Source organism: Mixophyes fleayi, chromosome 1, assembly GCF_038048845.1.
Source record: "Mixophyes fleayi isolate aMixFle1 chromosome 1, aMixFle1.hap1, whole genome shotgun sequence".
In the NCBI taxonomy this organism is placed as follows: domain Eukaryota; kingdom Metazoa; phylum Chordata; class Amphibia; order Anura; family Limnodynastidae; genus Mixophyes; species Mixophyes fleayi.
Genome location: NC_134402.1, coordinates 267,945,877 through 267,967,095, shown reverse-complemented (window position 1 = coordinate 267,967,095; position 21,219 = coordinate 267,945,877). Strand labels below are relative to the sequence as shown.

General features: G+C 41.0%; 1 protein-coding gene across 1 annotated transcript in view; it reads left to right on the top strand.

Annotated features, from left to right (window-relative positions):
- The first annotated feature begins 3,547 nt into the window (after positions 1-3,547).
- Positions 3,548-21,219, top strand: part of SH3GL2 (SH3 domain containing GRB2 like 2, endophilin A1) — a 125,844-nt gene continuing 108,172 nt past the window's right edge. The window contains exon 1 of the mRNA XM_075210867.1: positions 3,548-3,865. Within this exon, the coding sequence (XP_075066968.1) occupies positions 3,821-3,865 (45 nt within the window). The 5' untranslated portion in view covers positions 3,548-3,820. The remainder of the gene's footprint in view (positions 3,866-21,219) is intronic.

Here is a 21,219-nt window from a genome sequence, read left to right as displayed (position 1 = left end):
CCATGTCACCAGCCAGACTGAGTCCTCTTCTATACGGGATTCATCCGAGGAATCCTGCAGCGGTACGCCTACTACTGCCACTGCTGCTGTTGCTGCTGTTAGTCGGTCATCTTCCCAGAGGGGAAGTCGTAAGACCGCTACGTCTTTCACAAAACAATTGACCGTCCAACAGTCATTTGCCATGACCACAAAATACGATAGTAGTCACCCTATTGCAAAGCGTATAACTGCGGCTGTAACTGCTATGTTGGTGTTAGACGTGCGCCCGGTGTCCGCCATCAGTGGAGTGGGATTTAGAGGGTTGATGGAGGTATTGTGTCCCCGGTACCAAATCCCGTCGAGATTCCACTTCACTAGGCAGGCGATATCAAAGATGTACAGAGAAGTACGAGCAAGTGTCCTCAGTGCTCTTAAAAATGCGGTTGTACCCACTGTCCACTTAACCACGGACATGTGGACAAGTGGTTCTGGGCAAACGAAGGACTATATGACTGTGACAGCCCACTGGGTAGATGCATCCCCTTCCGCAGCAACAGCAGCAGCTGCATCAGTAGCAGCATCTACACAACGTCTGCTCGTGCCAAGGCAGGCAACATTGTGTATTACAGGCTTTAATAAGAGGCACAACGCTGACAACCTATTAGAGAAAATGAGGGAAATTATTTTGCAGTGGCTTACCCCACTTAGACTGTCCTGGGGATTTGTGGTGTCAGACAACGCCAGTAACATTGTGCGGGCATTGCATATGGGCAATTTCCAGCACGTCACATGTTTTGCCCACACCGTTAATTTAGTGGTGCAGCATTACCTCAAGAGTGACAGGGGTGTGCAGGAGATGCTTGCGGTGGCCCGCAAAATTGCTGGACACTTTCGGCATTCTGCCAGTGCCTACCGCAGGCTCGAGGCACATCAAAAAAGCCTGAACCTGCCCTGCCATCACCTCAAACAAGAGGTTGTGACGCGCTGGAACTCCACCCTCTATATGCTGCAGAGGATGGAGGAGTAGCAAAAGGCCATTCAGGCCTACACCGCCGCCTACGACATAGGCAAAGGAGTGGGGATGCGCCTGAATCAAGCGCAGTGGAGACTGATTTTCGTGTTGTGCAAGGTTCTCCAGCCATTTGAACTTGCCACACGAGAAGTCAGTTCCGACACTGCCAGCTTGAGTCAGGTGATTCCCCTGATCAGGCTGTTGCAGAAGCAGCTGGAGAAAGTGAGGGAGGAGCTGGTAAACCATTGCGATTGCACCAAGCATGTAGCTCTTGTGGATTAAGCCCTTCGTACGCTTTGCCAGGATCCGAGGGTGGTCATTATTTTAAAGTCAGAGGAATACATTCTGGCCACCGTTCTCGATCCTCGGTTTAAAGCGTATGTTTTGTCTCTGTTTCCGGCGGACACAAGTCTGCAGCGGTGCAAAGACCTGCTGGTCAGGAGATTGTCCTCTGAAGAGGACCGGGACATGCCAACAGCGCCACCCTCATTTTCTTCCACATCTGTGGCTGCGAGGAAAAAGCTCAGTTTTCCTAAAAGATCTGCTGGCGGGGATGCTGATAACATCTGGTATGGACTGAAGGACCTGCCAACCATTGCAGACATGTCTACTGTTGCTGCATTGGATGCTGTCACAATAGAAAAAATGGTGGAGGATTATTTTGCTGACACCATCCAAATAGACATGTCAGACAGTCCATATTGTTACTGGCAGGAAAAAAAGGCAGTTTGGAAGCCCCTGTACAAACTGGCTCTATTTTACCTGAGTTGTCCCCCCTCCAGTGTGTACTCGGAAAGAGTTTTTAGTGCAGCGGGGAACCTGGTTAGTGAGCGGCGAAGGAGGTTGCTTCCTCAGAACGTTGAAAAAATGATGTTCATAAAAATGAATTATCAATTCCTCAATCAAGTACAGCACTGCCCTCCAGATAGTACAGAGGGACCTGTGGTTGTGGAGTCCAGCGGGGACGAATTGATAATGTGTGAGGAGGAGGAAGTACACACTGTAGGGGGAGAGGAATCAGAGGTTGAGGATGAGGACGACATCTTGCCTCAGTAGAGCCTGTTTAGTTTGTACAGAGAGAGATGAATAGCTTTTTTGGTGTGGGGGCCCAAACAATCCAATCATTTCAGCCACAGTTGTTTGGTAGGCCCTGTCGCTGAAATTATTGTTTTGTTAAAGTGTGCATGTCCTATTTCAACAACATAAGGGTGGGTGGGAGGGCCCAAGGACAATTCCATCTTGCAACTCTTTTTTTGCCATTATGTGACCATTCAACAGTTGTTTGCCATGAGCACAAAGTAAAACAAAATTAAAACAAATTCAACAAATTAAACCAAAAGTAAAATGCCCTGTCATAATCAAAAACAAGAGGTATTGATGTGCTAGAACTACTGTAGTGTTTATAAGTTATAAACACTACACTTGAAAGCTTGAGCCTTTAAATGAAAAAGTCACTCTTCATTGCACGAATATTTGCAACAGCGACAATTTTTTGGTTAACAAAGTCAACAAATAATACTTCGACGCTGTCTGTCTTTCACATACTTGATGGGATCTCAATGATAAATGCTCTGTACCATGGTCGTCTAAAACAAGAGTTATTGACGTGCTATAACTACTGTAGTTTTTATAAATTATAAACACTACACTTGAAAGTTGGAGGAGGTATTGTGTCCCCGGTACCAAATTGGGTACCGGGGCCACTCCACTATGCAATCCAGATAGAGGCGTATCAGATATTAAACAACGTTGACTGTTGCTGCCAAATCATAAATTAATGAAAATGACCTGTCATCGTCAAAAACAAGAGGTATTGACACGCTCGAACTACACCCTGTATATGCTGCAGAGGATGTAGGAGCAGGCAGCTGTGCAGTGGAATTCAGACCATTTTGTGGCCCTGGTACCAAATTGTGTACCGGGACCACTGCACTATGCAGTCAAGAAAGCTACCTTGGTGAAATGTTTTGGACTAAAAACAATATTGTGAGGTGTTCAGAATAGACTGGGAATTAGTGGAAATGATTGTTATCGATATCGAGGTTAATAATAGCGTAGGAGTGAAAATAAACCAAAAAACTTGTTTTTAACACTTTTTATGTTTTTTTCAAAATAAATCCAAATCCAAAACCTTAAATCCGAACCAAAACCTTTCATCAGGTGTTTTGCGAAACAAATCCGAACCCAAAACCTCAAGCAAATCCGAATCCAAAACACAAGACACCAAAAGTGGCCGGTGCACATCCCTAATTTTAACAGAATTTATCTCTTCTCATGTGTGTGATATACATTTCATCTTTTAATATTTCGCTACTAGAATTTTTTATCCAAACATATAATAAAGATTCATTTAACAGAAGTCATATGATAATATCTTATCCATTTGCGAGTGCACTGTATGATCATTCTCTCTTTTTCTCTCGTTTTCTGATGCATGAGCTGCTAGTTCTGTTTTACTGAAGACATGAAAGAGCTACATTGTGCTCATACAAACCCACGTCACACCTCCACATTGCAGCTGGGGCTGTGCTGACCTACAGTACATGATTTGTAGTCGGATAGCTGAGAACGTGAGTGCTGAGAACGTGAGTGCAGGAAATAAGTGCTTGCCCCTTAATAGGCTGGGTTTCGTGTATCCTGACGTCAGGGTGTTCCTGCATTAGGGCATGCATCTGATAACACCATCACTGGATTAAAGCGATCTGAGTGTGGAGAGGAGAAATTCCCCTGCAGTCCTCCAGCAGCAGCCATCTATATATCTGATCCTACACACGACAAAAACCGTATTCTTCGTATTTGTATCCTCCAGCCGTCTGGCCATTTTCTACCATGTCTGTAGCGGGGCTGAAAAAACAGTTCCACAAAGCCACTCAGGTAAGGACTGTGATTCTTGCTTCTAATGAGGAACATCTTTGATTACCAGTTCTTCTTGCCTTTTCCAAAGGGGGGTGGTGCAGCTTGTCATTCATTTCCCCCTGAATGGAGTCTGAGCGCAATGTGATAAGTGCTGTACTGTATACGATACTGTTATCTGCCAGTGTTTACTCTGATGAATCCAGGATTGTATCCGGCTGCAGCACAGGCGTAATTCGTCCAACTCATCTACATAGCTGTTCTGTATGCATTTCCGGAAGAGACGGGGTTAAATATATAGGGACACACCAAGATATTTTTAGCACCATATCGTAAATAGGTTGTTCCCTATGCATTGCTATAAACCGAATACATTCAGTTACATTCCATTATATGTACACTTTCGCTTACCTTATATATTACCTATACTTTGCTGAGTGCCTATCACTTCGTAGATAAATACACAAAACGCTAATATGCTTATTTTGTTTCCTTTCGAAATTCCCTAGGGGTATATTGTTATTTCCTAGTCTTATCAGGGTGTTACCCTATGCATTTTTTTTTATGGGTGAAATAGATGGCATTGGATTTCTTTTTTTCCAGGATCGATTTGTTTTAATGGTAGGACAATGTTACACTTTAAATTAGATTACTTCTTCATATTGTATATTCTAGGCTACAGTTTTTAATATCTGTTTCTGACTGGGTCCCATGAACCATTGATTTGTCTTGTATGGTGTTATATAACTTGCCTATAGAGTGTTCTGCAGTGAGAATAGGTTGGATATTATGCAAATGAATTATTATTATTATTATTATTATTATCAAAATAAGCCATTTCACATTTAAATGCTAAAAAATAAGCAACAAGCACCACCCCTTTATTTGGTAATGATATCTAAAGCCTCTTGTCAGTATGTGGCAGGAACCACACTGTATGTGACATAGACATATTGATAAAATGGAGATTAAGTGATAGTAGCCATATAGTAAAGAGTTACTATGTGCTGCAAAATCATGATCTTCGTTTGCTGCTGGGGACATATTTTGAATTTGTATTAGAAGCTGCATTGTGTATCTGCAGTCACTCGGTGCTTGCCTATTGGATGCACTTCCAAAGGTGACCTCCTCAGCCTGTTCCTGTTTGCCAAGACTTCATGTAGAGCTATCTGATAACAGCTGCATTATTAAACAGGTTGCTGGATTGGATATCTTGGTGCTCTTCTGCAGAGGACATGATGTTGCTCTTCTGCGTTTTTTCCACCACAAGAAGGACCTTTTTAGATAGATGCATGCATCTTATCCTGTGGAAAAAAGGCAGATTATCTTTTGCGATCTGTGGTGATTGATTTGTGTCTTGTAACCTTTGCCCCTCCATTGTATGTTTCCTGTTAATTGCGTTTGACATTTTAAAAACCTGCCTCTATTTTGATGAGTTTTAGGAGCCAAAAATAGAAAATTGTGTCTCCCCTAGCAACCCTGGGAAGTGATTAAAAACCATACTAAAATCTGCCTTATTAACTGTGTTTCACCATCTGGTGTTAATAACCTATGCTTGTTGACAGGATTTTAAGTAAAGAAATCTTTCATGCTCAATATTAAACATAATTTATTTTAAAAAAAAAAAAGTCCTGATGCAATCAGTGTGTTATATTTAGTGTAAAGTAGGACATGTACTGCAATATAACGTAAATGATGAAGACCTCCTAACTAGACTTTCACTATGCTGACATAAATTCCCTAGCAGATAATCTTATATCAATTTCTTAATGTGGAGACTTTGATAGGCCACAGAGTAATATTTGAATTGGGGTAAAAAGAAAGTACTATGTATTTCCAGGTCCTCAAGAGATGTATATTTTATGTTTTTGTAATACATGTCTATTTTTACTCGTGTTAAGAATCTTGGGATGTCATGAGTCAAAGAATAGTTCTGTGACATATAGAAAAGGTCTTCTACCTTTTTATATGGTGATTGATCACCTTGATGACTGATATTCTTTTATTTTACAATTGTGGGTACATTGCAATTATAGTAGCAAAGTCAGGTGTGTTTTAGCAGTTACCTGCAAAATGAACTGAACATCATAATAATTTTTTTTTGCATTTACATAAAAATGACCTAACTTTTTTAGAGCTTTTCACATGCAATACTGTATGTAAGTTTTGTATTCTTCTCCAAATGAGTGGTTTAAAACAGTTGCTCAGGAGGCCAAAAGCGTTAGACTCTTGTCCATGGTGACATGACGGAATTACGCAGTGGCTGCAGATTTGTCGGCTGCACATCCCAGCTAAAATCTCCCATTCCACTGTTCCCAACGGTGCTCTGTTGGATTGAGATCTGGTGACTATGGAGGTCATTAGAGTACACTGAAGTCATTGTCATGTTTGTGGAACCAGCTTGAGATCACACAGGGTTTGTGACATGGCCTGTTATCCTGCAGAAAGTAGCAATTGGAAGATGGGTAGACTGTGGCCATAAAGGGAAGCACTTGGTCAGCAGCAATACACAGGTAGGCTGTGGCATTTAAATGATGTTCCATTGGTATTAATGGGCCTAATGTGTGCCAAGAAAACAGCCCCCTCAACATTAAATCACCGCCACCAACACCCTTCATCATTGATTCCAAGCAGGAGGGATTCATGTTGTTTACACCAAATTTTAACACTAACATCTACATGTCGCAGCAGAAATCAACATTCGGCAGACTAAGTGACATTTTTCCACTATTCAACTGGCCAGTTTTGGTGAGTCTGTGTCCACTGTAGTATCAATTTCTGGTTCTTGGCTGACAGTAGTGAAACCAGTGTGGTCTGCTGCTGTGGCCCACCCAATTCAAGGTTCAACATGTTGTGCATTCGGAGATGCTTTTCTGCATACCTCGGTTGTAACGTATGGTTATTGAGTTGCTGTCTCCGTCCTGTCAGCTTAAACCATCCAGTCCATTGTCATCTGACCTCTCTCATTAACAAAGGGCCTGATTTATCAATGCCGATTTTGAGCGTATTGTCCACAAAATCACTCTGTGCATGCCCAGAATTGTGAACGCAGCCCTTTCCACTGCGTATTCGTGTGCAGAAGACACTTGCTACAGCCTACGATTTTGGGGAGTGAACTAGAAGGGGAGTGACGTTTTGTAGTAGTGATTTTACAGTAAGGACGTGCCAAACTCAAGCGCAACCAGAGACATCCGTTTCAAACTTTGGGCATAGCAAAAGTACCTGTTTTTCTGCCTTATCTCTTGCTCCAGCTATAGGGCTAGTCTAAGTTCTGGTTACTAGTGATGACAGTCTCGTATGCATGCTATGACATGTGTTTGCAATCAGGAGCAACTGTAAAAATGTATTTTCTGTTTAGTAGACATCAAGAACATTCTAATAAAACAGTATTTCCCCATGCAATACATTTATCATTAATACCTTCATTATTATCAGGTGACAATAATTCAATATTTTTCTGTGTGTTCTTTGCGAATTTATATTCCACGTAGGTATTGGACGTATCCTGCAGCGTTTTGTTTGCCCCGATTTGAAAAACACATGTATCTAGAAATCCATGTCTTGATGAATTAGAAAGTACACAAAGCTTAAATATGTGCCTATAATACTAAATGCGGGTTGTATTCAGAATACATGCCTTAATGAATCCGGCCCAAGGTGTTTTTCTCCAACAGAACTGCTGGATGTATTATTGTTTTAAACACCATTCTGTAAACTCTAGAGACCTGTGGATGAAAATCCCAGGATATTAGCAAGCATAAGGATCTGAGCAACTTTGCTACAAAACGGTAGGTCTTGTGGAGTATTCCTGGTATGCAGTGGTTAGTACTTACCAAAAGTGGTCCAAGGAAGGACAACCGGTGAACCGGCGATGTTGTCATGGGCGCCCAAGTCTCATTGAAGCATGTGGGGTTGTAAGGCTATCCTGTCTAGTCCAACCCCACAGAAGAGCTGCTGTACCACAAATTACTGAAGAAGTTAATGCTGTTTATGATAGAAAGGTGTCAGAACACACAGTGCATCGCAGATTGCTGCATAAGCTGCAGACTGGTCATGCTTACTCCTGTCCACCACCGAAGGTGCCTACAATTGGCACTTGAGCACCAGAACTGGACCATAGAGCAGTGGAAAACGGTGGTCTGGTCTGATGAATCCCCTTTCCTTTTAGATCATGTGGACAGCTGGGTGCGAGTGCGATGTTAACCTGGGGAAGAGATGGCACCAGGATGCACTATGGGAAAAAGGCAAGCCGACGGAGGCAGTGTGATGCTCTGGGAAACCTTTGGTCCTGGCATCCATGTGGATGTTATTTTGATACGTACCACTTATCTACACTTTGCTGCAGGCCAAGTACAAATAAATATATATATATATATATATATATATACACACACATATACATACATAAAAAACTGCATTACCAGTCAATCATAGATATAAGACATATTTTTAGCACTGTATGATGTCATATTTTGATAGATATTGCAGTTGTGTCTTCACAATCCAATATGTCTCAAATATTTCTGCAAATGTTGTATTTAGATACTTAAGGATCTTAGGTTCATAAATGAGCCCTGTGAATTATGTCAAGTTGCACACTGCTTCTCCAGAACCTGTCCGTAAGATTGCTGGAGGAAAGTTTGAAGGCAATATATATGTACGTGCAATCAGATATCTGAATGAGATGGAGAAAAATGAGTGTGATAAGGCTAGCTTACTATGTAGAAACAGTAATGTATGGAGATAATACCATATTCACAGAAATGGTTATATTGCACAATTCCAGGTAATGGCTCATTAGTGATGACCCTAGCTGTGGGATTACAGTTCTGGTGCTTCTTTTGTATACTGCAAGTTTCCCCCATTCCCATAATTACAGGAAGGTCAGCTTCTTGGATTTCTTTCAAATGTAAATGTTTGTATTGTTTACTAGCTCAAGACATAGAAATGCTAATCAGTAGTGTTTACTGGAAATACAAGTATATCATCCACAGTTTATTGTTCTTCTGATACACTCTTTGCATTCTTTAAAGGACTTATTCTGACAATGCGGATAATGTGAAATTTATAATTTGGTGGAGTCACTATGGTAAGATTTAATCAAGAGTTTTTCTTGTTACCTGTGATGTGGAAATCTATAAAGTCCTGTTCTCCTTTACTACTCCTGCTTGCCTTATTATACATTGCTCCCAAGAACCCTTTTTGTGAGTTATTTGCTCCTTCTCTAGTGCAAACTCCATTCACAAGCACTAGGAATTACCAAGTGGAGGAGAATTAGGAGCAGGACTAGTATAGAAAAGAGTAACATGGGACCGTTGGTGATTATATGGGGCCACCTGATTAGGCAAATGGTGAATGACTAGTATGTATATTTATCAACATTGTCCCCATGCAAAAAAGGTGTTGTGGGTCATGCCATGTTGTAGGTATGGTCATGCCACTTTGTGGTGTAAGTGCCCCCAGGGAGGGCAAAACAGTGCTACCGAAGCACTAGGACCCCAGCTCCTCTTCCCTAAAAAAGTCTCTGGAATTGCCATGAGCACCAGTAGCAGGTGCACACAGCACCCACTCATCATGCTACGAGGCAATACTTAAAATTAACATTGAGAACTACACCTACTACTAGACTTTAGACTTTATTGTCTTAATAGTTACACTATGTTCCTTTCCTTGGTTAAAAAAAAAATATGTCCAATTGTATTTTTAAAGGGCTAAGGGGTGAATAAATACTGCTGCTAACTGGAGGTTCCCAACATTTTACTGGAAGATCACAGGATGTTATTGTGAGAATTCCCTGTGTGGATACTTATCAGGAGACATTGTTTGTTTTAGAAGGAATTTTTCAGTTGTTTGAATAATAATGTGTTCTTTATGTTTCCATTTTTGCAGACTATATAGTTTTAATGTATATGTTTTGTCTGAGATGTTTATTAGCTGTGTCTGTATGATGTGGTAACTTTATTTTTACTGTAAAATAAATGTAATATTAGTATTAGAGATTTACTATTTCTCTAAATTACGTTTCCATTTAAGTTTATTCCCACGGATGCGTACATTTCTAATGCCATCTATTGTCTTTTTAATTACTGGTGCAGTTACATAAAACAAAGGGCCTCGGTCATTAAACAGTGTATTCATGAATCTGTGAATATCGTAGACACAAAATATACTGAGCATGCTCAGGATCAGATGTTATACTATAGACGCAGCCAAGTCACCTCCAAGCACAAAGACCCTTACTACATTCAACGATTTAGGGGAATGGACGGATTCACATAGGAAATGTACAATAAGGGCGTTCCCATGCAGCCACGTCCAGGTCAAACTCAGACTCACACAGAAGTACGCTGGTTTTCTGCCGTATCTCTTGCTTCAACTGGGGGACTGGTTTGAGTATGTATGTGAAAACATGTGTTTGCCATCAGGGGCAACTATAAAAATGTATTTTGTGTACAGTAGACATTAAGGACAGCCTAGTAAGTGTTTTTCCAGGGGGAGGGGAAATGTGTATATATATTTTTTTATTTTAACTTTCCATGTATAATCCTAAATGACTATATTATTGACAAAGTAACATTAATTGATATATTTTTTTTTTCTGTTCGTTCTTTTGAGATTTTATATTCCACATAGGTATTGTATGTATCCTGCAGTGTCTGGTTGGTCTAGTAGAGCAGAATAAGCCTACACCCATAGTCCTCACCACACGTATCGTTAGATCCTTTCCTTGTTGCCTTCGGGAGTATGCAAAGCCGATTTACGTGCGGTGTAATTCAAACACCCGATGCACTCAGTATGCATCCCTTAATGACTGCATGAAAGTAAGGAAAGAAATCCTCAAATGAATAAGTGGCATGGTAGCATTAATGCTAGCCACATGCTGTAATACAGTCAGACATTTAGGCAAATGGCCACAATATATTTGCACATGATCCTAAAATGACTTGTTTGACCTAAAATGATATAACTGAAAACACACACATTGGAAAGACAATGAAGCAGGCAAATCCATACTTTAACATTGGTATCAATTGGCTATGAATTCCGATGCCTCAAAGTATATTCATTTTGCAATCGACTTGCCTTTGTGTTTTGTTGTCTGCAGACTGACCCCCATGTGATCCAGCCACTCTGCCTAGAGTCTAATAGGCAACATTCTTTTTGACTTGGCCAGCCATGCGTGCAGTCGTATTGGAAAAAGATCCTGTTTAGTGCTCCCCGATAGCCATCTGTGGAGTGTGTGTGTTCGACTTCTTTCTGGAACCTAACCTATCTTCTTGTGAACTGGAAAATTCTGCCAACATGTATACATTTTATTTTGAGCGCCTGGGCTGTCCTCTCTGTAATCCCTACAATAGAATTTGACGTTACTACTGCTCATTTTTACAGTGTTGCAAGAATGTTTAGAGTAGTGACACATGGGTGCTCTTCACCCTAGCACTTCTTCAGCTCCATAAGTGCTCATTTTTATAGGTCTTTTACAGCTTGTAATAAGTACTTAAACTGCTCTGTGTGACCGGGTCTGCTCATTTAGAATGGTTTCCAATTGAAGAGCATTTTTATGGAGCGCTTTGGACACTTTTCCAAAACGTTTTTGTCACCTGTTAAAATAACAAAAAAATAAAATCATTGAGTAATAAAAATGCTTCTATGTCATCCTCTTCACATTACTCAAGGGCTTACTAAAGTTGTCTCGTGTAGAGTTTTACAGTTTTCATCGAAAATGCAGACATCCCTAAAAAAGGACACCTCATATATGGGTATGTTGAGCCAGCTGCATCTAAGCAGATGGTCATCCCTATCCGTTCGTCACTTACATCAGTGATCGAGCACCCGCAAGTTTACCGTCTCCTGAAAGGAGCATATGCATCTGAGTCTCAAGCTACATTAGTCGTAATTTGCTCCTACACACACACAAATACACACCCCTTCTTACCCTGTTCCGCCTCTTCAATCGTAAGGGGCCACAAGCGTCTGTAAGCGCAAGATGCAACTCGTTTTCATACGGCTGCAAACGTAACTAGTGCTTCGTGGGTGTGTGCAGAAGTTTGCATTCCTCTCTACATGAGCCCCAAAATTATTTCAATGTGAAACTATTGGGCACTGCACTTTAAAAAAGGGTGTTTTTTAAAAGTGCAAAAAAAAGTGCCCATTTGACACCCCGCGTTAAGCTCTTGGCAAAATGGTTAAATGGTATTAAAGAAAAACGGATCTAGTTAAAAAAAAAATAAAAAAATTTCATTTTCTTTTTCATGCTTTTATTAGCATTGTCTTTTTAAACTAGTAACAGCATGTCAACAATTTAAGGGAAAGAACCTATCTGTTTCAATGACGCTATATCCACTTGTACCTGCGTTCCAGAGCATTGTTCATCTTTTTGAAACTGCCAGCTGTATTTATTTGTCTTCACTGCACTGAAGCAAGTGCAAGCTCTGGTTACCATTACCTGTTAAATACAATAACACTTGACATACAGTGGTACTGACATTTTCCTAATGACAATAGGTAACCACAGTAACAGTATTCTCAATGTCCCATTGCTGATATACATTTTAGGTTTTATTCTGTTGTAAACTGTAGCAATCAATCAACATTTGCTATTATTGTCTTAGATGGACTAAAGTTGGTTGCTGTGTTTTATTGCGAATATGTATCTATAAGTAATGTTCTGTCTGCAGTGTGGGCAATAGCAAAAACTGGTCTAATTGTTCTTTTCTGACATTCCACATCTGCCTCCTCTCTTTGCCAAGCTCTTCACTGACTCCCTCTCTGCTACAGAGTTCAGAGACCTAACTCAAACCTCTCCATCCCATACGTCTCCAACCTCACCTTCCTCCACACTGCATCCTGTCCTCTTTGCTCTGCCAATGACCATCCTCCTCTCTTCCTCACTGATTACCTCCTCATGCTCTCATCTCCAAGACTTCTCCTGTCCTGCTCCCCTCCTTTGGATCTCCCTCCCTCTCCCTCCAAGTTTCAAGCAGACTCTAAAATCCCAACTCCTCATCAGAGCCTATCAACTCTCCACCTAACTCACCCCTACTTCCTTGTCTCGCCAACTCTGTTTAACGCTCGTATGTTTGCCCCTCATTTAGATTTAATGCTCACAAGCAGGGCCCTCTTCCCTTGTGCCCTCCTTCCTCCACTTTCGTTACCATGCTTATGCCTTCTGTCCCATTCTCTTTTAAGGACTCTGATCCCATTTGCTGCACCCACTATTCCCCTTATTTTCCCCTTTTTCATGCCTCATACTTTTGTGAGCGGTTATTCCCCTCCTACATCCTCAGTGCTGGCTACCATGTTCTGTCCATTTTTACTGTTTTGCCTGTGATGTTTTGCCCTGTTCTACCATGTTACGTATTAATGTATATTCTCTGTATGATGCTGCAGACCCCTTGTGGCACCTTTCAAATAAAGGATAATAGTAATTGTAAGAGCAAAAATCTGGTTACATTTATTAGGAAATGTAACCATTGTTTTTTACATGTCAAAAGTGTTTGTTTTTATTTTTTTACTAGCAATTTGAGCTCGCTGTAGACTTCTACAATGCATTTACTGGCGATAGATCCATGTAAATAGAACAAGATGCATTCTGAAAAAGAAATACTGCTGCAACACTATAAACCGCAATAGTGCCACCCTCTTATACATGCATTACAAAAAGCTAGTGAAACATAAGTAAATAACTCCAGTAGGTATGAGGCCTTAGGTTCTCTTTTGCTATGGATTTAAAACCAAGAAAACACATTTTAATTTTATACCTGTTCCTCTATGTATTCTTGCGTAACAAACGTACCAAGGATAGCTCTAAAATATTCCAAGTAGTTAAGATCTTCATAATCAATTTTTTTTAAAATACTGTTAATATGACAATACAGTGAGAGTCCAGAAGCGGTTTTGTACAGAGTGCAAGTAATTTAGTGCGGAACTCCGTTCAGTCATTGCTTTTTGTTATGATTAAGGGACTTTACATTTGTAAATTATATAACATATTGTCATATAATTGTGATTGATTGTAGTGTTGAACAAGAATGAAGTTCAGCATACAAGGGTTGAATAAAATACAAGTTAGACCAGTTACCCATTGGTGTTGCGTTTCCATTTTTTTTTCTTAAGCATTCGTACAGACTTGAGTAACTAGTTTTGTTACTAGCATTTTGAGGTTATCAGTGGTTTCCGTAGTCTTTTCCAAAATAGAGCACGAAGCGTTCACAAAAAATTTCACATTTTCTTTTCCATTTACTACTAAGTTGATTTGTTCCCACCTGCCCGTATGCTTCCTATAGACAAGTAACTCTGTCCCCTATTCAACATGTGGTCCAGCCGTAGATTTATACAATGATAGAACTACTGGGGCATTTATGAAAGTAATTTTCAAAGGAAAGAATTTATTTAAGCAGTTATCCGATGTAAGATAAATACAAAATGCGATTCGGAAGCTCTTTATCTGTGCTGTTTTTATGAATATAGGGATTTTTGCACAATCATTTTCCCCTGGTCTGTGAAACAGGTTTATGGTGCAAATCTTTGTGTGTGTGTGTATATATAGTGTATATATTAATATATATATATATATATATATTTATTTATTTATATTATTTTATTTTATATTTTCACTATCTATCTGTCCTGGCCAAAAGTTTTGAGAGTGACACAAATATTTGGTTTTCAAAAAGTTTGCTGCTTCAGTGGCTTTAGACCTTTTTGTCAGATGATATACTGAGATAAAATTACAAGCATTTTTATAAGTGTCAAAGGCTTTTATTGACAATTACATTAAGTTTATGCAAAGAGTCAATATTTGCAGTGTTGACCCTTCTTTTTGAAGACGTCTGCAATTCGCCCTGGCATGCTGTCAATCAACTTCTGGGCCACATTCTGACTGATAGCCGCCCATTCTTGTCTAATCAATGCTTGGAGTTTGTCAGTATTTGGGGGTTTTTGTTTGTCCACCCGCCTCTTGGGGATTGACCACAAGTTCTCAATGGGATTAAGGTCTGGGGAGTTTCCTGGCCATGGATCCAAAATTTTGATGTTTTGACCCCACTTAGTTATCACTGTTGCCTTATGGCAAGGTGCTCCATCATGCTGGAAAAGGCATTGCTCATCACCAAACTGTTCTTGGATGGTTGGGAGAAGTTGCTCTTGGAGGATGTTTTGATACCATTGTTTATTCATGGCTGTGTTCTTGGCAAATATTAGTCAGGGGGGGGGGGTAAGACTTTGCCCAGCAGCCTATAACATTTTAAAGGAAAAAAAAGATGCAGTTGGTATCCCTGTGACCCAGCCGCAGGTATCCCACTATGGGGCAGGCGGACAAATGCCCACCTGCCAAGCCAGACCCTGTCCAGGTTTCTATTAACTCCTGCAGCAGCTGCCCAGCACAGAGTACAGCTCTGCCTAATGTGTACTAGTATTTTTTTTAGCTCTTTTACAAATGAAATAACCTCACAACTGTATCATTTATCACATAAGAAGTAATAGCATAATTATTATCAGAGATTAGTTACATTTTCATTCATTCATAAATGACTCTGACCATGCTGGGGTGTTACTTGCTTAATTCATGGATAAGACACTCCTGTAGAAGTCCATACTTTCAATATGCTTGGTTCCCTCATTTACCCAGCTGTTTTTCATATACTACCTGTAGTTCTGCAGTATGTTACTGTCTAAGCTTTGTTAATAAAGTTTACATATGTGCAATATTGACCTCTTATACCCCATTCACATTGCCTAAAAAACCCGGGTTTTTGCAGGGGCGAGCGTCGACGAGACGGGTCGAGGGTCAGTGTGAAAGGAGGTCAGTGAAAAATCCCGGGTCTGATGACTGGGAATTAGACCCTGGACTTTTGCAGATTTATTCCGGTGTCAGTCTTGGGTCGCTTGCGATGTGAATGGTGCGTCTCACCGAACACCATTGAAAAGTTTAAAAAAAAATATAAAATCATCACAGGAGGAGCCAATCAAAGCTCCTCTTTTGATGTTGCCAGGGAAACCCGGGCAGACAAGTGTTCAGTATGAACGGGGTCGACTAGGGAAATTCCTGGGTCCAAGGTGCAGTGTGAACGGGGTCTCTGAGCTGGAATGTTCTGTGACACGGCAAAAACCCAGCTTGAAAACCCTGGGAAATTGCAGGGGCGGCAATGTGAAAGTGTTTTTTGTTTCTGGGTTATGTACAAAATTCATTAATAATAATGTTTAATGAGAAGTCAAAAGTACGTAAAAAGTGTGCAGTGCTTGGACATGACATTTAATGTGCATGCGTAGTGCACAACGTTGTACATTATCCTGAATGCATCTTTCCTTTACTCTCACTGTATTCAGCACAGCCCTATAATTTTCCATAGATGCACACTGCAAACGTAAAACAATGCATGCTATAATACGTATATATAAAATTATAATGAAATTTCAGGGGTCTATTTATGACCAAATGCAAATTGCTGACATTAATTTTCCTTCATAGGAGTCTGTCGCAGCCAATCTATAGTAATGTAATTGCAGATTGGGGCACAGAGACTGAAGGCACACACATACACACTGGGGCACAGAGACTGAAGGCACACACATACACACTGGGGCACAGAGACTGAAGGCGCACACATACACAATGGGGCACAGAGACTGAAGGCTCACACATACACACTGGGGCACAGAGACTGAAGGCGCACACATACACAATGGGGCACAGAGACTGAAGGCGCACACATACACACTGGGGCACAGGTACACCATATATAGCCAGACACACAAAACAAAAGTGTTTGCCTTGTAGTTCCCCCTCCCTCTCACCTTGTAGGCCGAGAAATTTTCACTGGGAACTGCAGTGCTGTAGCTCCACCTCTCCTCTCCCCCATGATGCTGCAGGAGCAGGTCTTTCACAAATTCATGTAGCACCGCCCCTCTGCTCAGCGCTACCCCCTCTCTCTACTCTGCAGGGCAGCCCAGCTCCGCAGAGGAAAAGATATTGCTTAGTCAGCTGTAGTAGATGCAGCCAGCCCACCCCAGCACACATACCTTGTCTGGAGAGTGATGGCAAACCCAGGTGCAGGTAAGCTCTGAGACAGGCTCCAGCCACATCACATGCTCTGCAAGCAAAGTGTCTGCTTGTAGAGCAAGTGATCAGCTTCAAAGGAAGTGGGTAGGGGAAGTGCTGGTATATCATACCAGGATATACCGCACCACTTCGAGCACTGACTGTAACCATATTTTCCAATTTTCCTTTGTATTTGTCTAATGAAAATATGTAAACATTATATCTAAATCAATAGGTAACTAACCTCCGTGATCTAATACTTATTTGCTTATGGAATTGGTTCTGCTGAAATTATCTGCTTGTAGAGCTGCGATTCTTACTCTCTCTGCCTCATAAACATTGTGGGCCCGATTAATTAAGGAACGTAAATGCATATACGTGCAGTATTTTATGTACAATCACTCTGCACATTATCATAAATATACGCTAGTGAATGAAGCAACATTCAGTTCCTCTTCGAGCGCAAAGGGTCCTTACTACACATTGGCGGAACAAGGAGGGTCATGGGCATATGCATATAGTTAATGTACAGTAAGGACGTGCCAAGCTTGAGCGCACACAGCAGTATCCTATTCAAGCTTTTGGCATCTACATGTTTTGCTGTTGTCTCACTTGCACCAGCTACAGGTCTGGTGTAAGTGCCGATTACTAGTGATAATGGTCGTGTGTGCAGGCTAAAACGTGTTCACAGCTGTAAAAAATGCATTTTATGTACAGTAGACATAACATCATAATGTATTTTATGGAAGATAAAAGTTAATGTTTTGTCATAAATGACTATATTATTAACAGGTGACATTTTAGGGGACTTTATAGTCTACATATTTATTGGACGTATCCTGCAGTGTATTGTCTGTTATAGCAGATAGCACCTAGACCCGTATTCAACAAGAGATGTTTCTTAAGATCCAATCCTTGTTGAAAACAGATGTGCGTATGCCCGATTCACGTGCGTTTTAAAACTTTTCATTTATAACTAGAGATGAGCGGGCTCGGATTCCGCTAATCCGAGCCCACCCGAACAGTGCGGATCCGAACGGGATCCGAGCACTGTTCGGATATTTCCGGCAGGCGAAAAATTGAAAACGAGGCTCTGTCGTCCAAGTCTCGCGTCGAATCTCGCGAGGGGTGGGAGGGAGGGCCCAGAACAATTCCATCTTGTACCTCTTTTTTTTTTGGCATTATGTGCTCAAGCTACCTCGGTGCAACCTTTTGGCCTAAAAACAATATTGTGAGGTGTTCAGGATAGACTGGAAATTAGTGGAAATGATTGTTATTGAATGTTATTGAGGTTAATAATAAATCAGAACCAAAACCTTTCGTCGGATGTTTTGGCAAAACAAATCAGAACCCAAAACCCAAAACACTAAAAGTGGCCGGTGCACACCCTTATTTATAACAGCAGAATAATAATACTGGTCACAAAAAAACGTTAGATAAAGAAAGACGCAAGATATACAGAATATTCAGTATGAAAACAGAAAGGATCCAGATCACTATAGTAAGCCTTTGAATATGTGAACCTATAAAACGTTAATATGGGATCATCATCATCATCATCATCTATTTATTAATATAGCATAACAAATTCCGCAGCGCTGTACAGAGAACTCCAATCAGTCCCTGCCCCATTGGAGCTTATAACCTAAACTCTCTAACATACACACACACGGATTGAGAGACACTAAGGGCAATTTAATAGCAGCCAATTAACCTACTAGTATGTTTTTGTAGTGTGTGAGAAAACCAGAGCACCCGGAGGAAACCCACGCAAACACACGGAGGACATACAAATTCCACACAGATAAGGCCATGGTTGGGAATCAAATTCATGACCCCAGTGCTGTGAGGCAGAAGTGTTAACCACTAAGCCACCATGCTACCAGTGTGGGCTAACCTTAGGTATTGAGACCAAGTAGTACATTATAACAAGTTTTATGAATGCTGCTGGGTTTTTGCAGTTTTTTATTTATATATAATGTTGTTTTTTTAAGAAAGATACAAATTCGAGACCAAACACAATATAGAGACATCTTAAATACAGTTAGAAAGGTCATAGACACAGGGTCTTTACATACAGATACAGTACAGTCTTCAAAAATACAAACTTCTACAATAGTTTGGGAGAAGAGGGAAAAAACGTGGTGGAGTTAGGAAGATTTTATCCTTAGAATCGTGCAGCATCAAATGAACATAGATGATTTAGGGGAGTACCTAAGATGTAGTAGCGAAAACTCTCCAGAGCCAGTTTAGCTCTCAACCAAGCAACCCAACCCAGGCCAGTCTCAGAGACCATACAGAATCCTTTTTTTTTAAAAAAAAAAAAATTTGGTCTCAAATAGGGAGAGAAACTGTTGGGGAGTCTTTGAATTCCAACCAGCTCCCCCAGGTGGAGAACCTAATCTGTGTAACGATCTGTCCTGAATAGGAAGAGATCATCCATCGCCATGTAGAAATCAATTCTTATTACCCACTCCGTAAAGGAGGGGGGGAGCAGGGGACTTCCAGTGAACAGGTATCACAGTTTTGGCTGCATTATCAAGATGTCTGAGAAGTGATTTCTTGTATTTGGATATTGGAATGCTCGTGAGGTTAAGCAACCAAAAACTCGGGCCGAAGGGTACCGGATAAGCCAAGATTTTTTCAGAGGCTTCTTTAACTTTGAGCCACCAAACATGCAGAAATGACCCAAACTCCGATCCACACCTCCAGCACTTACCCGACACCCCAGGATACATTATAGATAACTGAGAAGGGCACCTGTACCACCTAGAGAGTACTTTGAACTGGGTCTCTAGGACCGAAAGCTAGAAGAGCTCACCTGGGAGTACTGGAAAATTTTAGGTCAAATCTTGTCAGTCGGATCTGTCTAAATTTTGATCCCACAATTTGGTGTACTTCGGAGGAGATCCATGAAGGTTTTCCATCAGAAGAACAGAATTGGTAGAGAATCTATGTTTAGGGTACTGGGAGTCCCAGCACAACAACTCAAAAGATGTTAAGGCCCTACTAGTGGCTAAAAGGTTCTTTAGTGTCTAGTCTGCAAGTACAGCCAAAAATCGGCTCTTGCAGAGTAGAAAAAGAGTGGATCTTGCCACCCTCAAACAGCTGGCAAGACCTGAGCACCTTCCGGTTTGTCCAGAGACCACATTTTCCTGGGACCATTTTCGGAGGGAATTCCGGATACAGTGTCAAAGGCATTAAGGGAGACTGAGGAGAGGCGATATATTCTAATTGCCGTAACTTTACCCAGCAGTGCAAAGTAGGACTAATCGTAAGATGTGCTAAGCTAGGGAGCTTAGTACGCCGTCTCTAGTTCTGGCAAAGTAAAAGGCTCATCTAAAGCATGTCAGGCGTTCACAGAGAGTTTGGGAAACTTACAACTACGCAGATCTTCTGCTATCTCCCCTTTCTGACATGCAGTTGCGCAGGGGAAGGATGTCCCAGGAATATTGTACAGTTTTTTGTAATATACATGGAATGCCTCCACTATCATTTCACTTGAATGACAATCCCCTTCTTCATAATTTTTAATGGAGTGAATAAAGGGTGCTGTTCTCTGCGTACTTAAGGCTCTGGCCAGCATGCACCCTGGTTTATTTCCCCACTTGTAGTACCTATGTATGCATTTCCTCAGAGCCAACTTTATCCTGTAAAAGTTTTTAAATGGGTTGGTAGGTATGGGGAGGGACATAAGGAGGGGAGAGTGGTGCCCTATAACCAGGAATTGGTATACCTGGCGCACTCAAGTGAGTTGGACGGATTCAATTTACGTGCATTTTAAGCAAACACAAAATATACGTTCAGTTTGCGTGCCTTATTGAATCGGGCCCTATATCTGCTCCTCAGAGCCCTCCTGTCAATCAGATTCATATATAATAATCCTCTCAGAATTTCTTTGGGGCAAGACCTTTAATGTAGACTTCCCTTCATAGCATCCCACTTCTATCAGATCACTGCTGATCTCATTAGGTTATCATTAGAAACCTTCATATTGATTTAGGATAGGCAGAAATTGGCTTGTTTGTAATGCTCAACACATGCTGCAATTTTGCAGGTGATATTGCGCTGATATTGCAGAGTGTGGCTCAAAACCTATATGATGACTGATAATCCGATCAAAATCGTTAGACTCCTTATCGAGCACATTTTAAAATTGCTTTTGGAAAATGACCACTATGTATGTAGTACTCTAATATCTCTAGTGATGCCAGAAGTGATCTGACCACTTGGCTTGAGGGCTAGATCTCCTCTATTATGGCCACCAACAAGTGGACACTGATCCTGTTTATTGGTGCTTAAGCTGAGTGCAGGATTGGCCAGTGTGTGGTCAGTT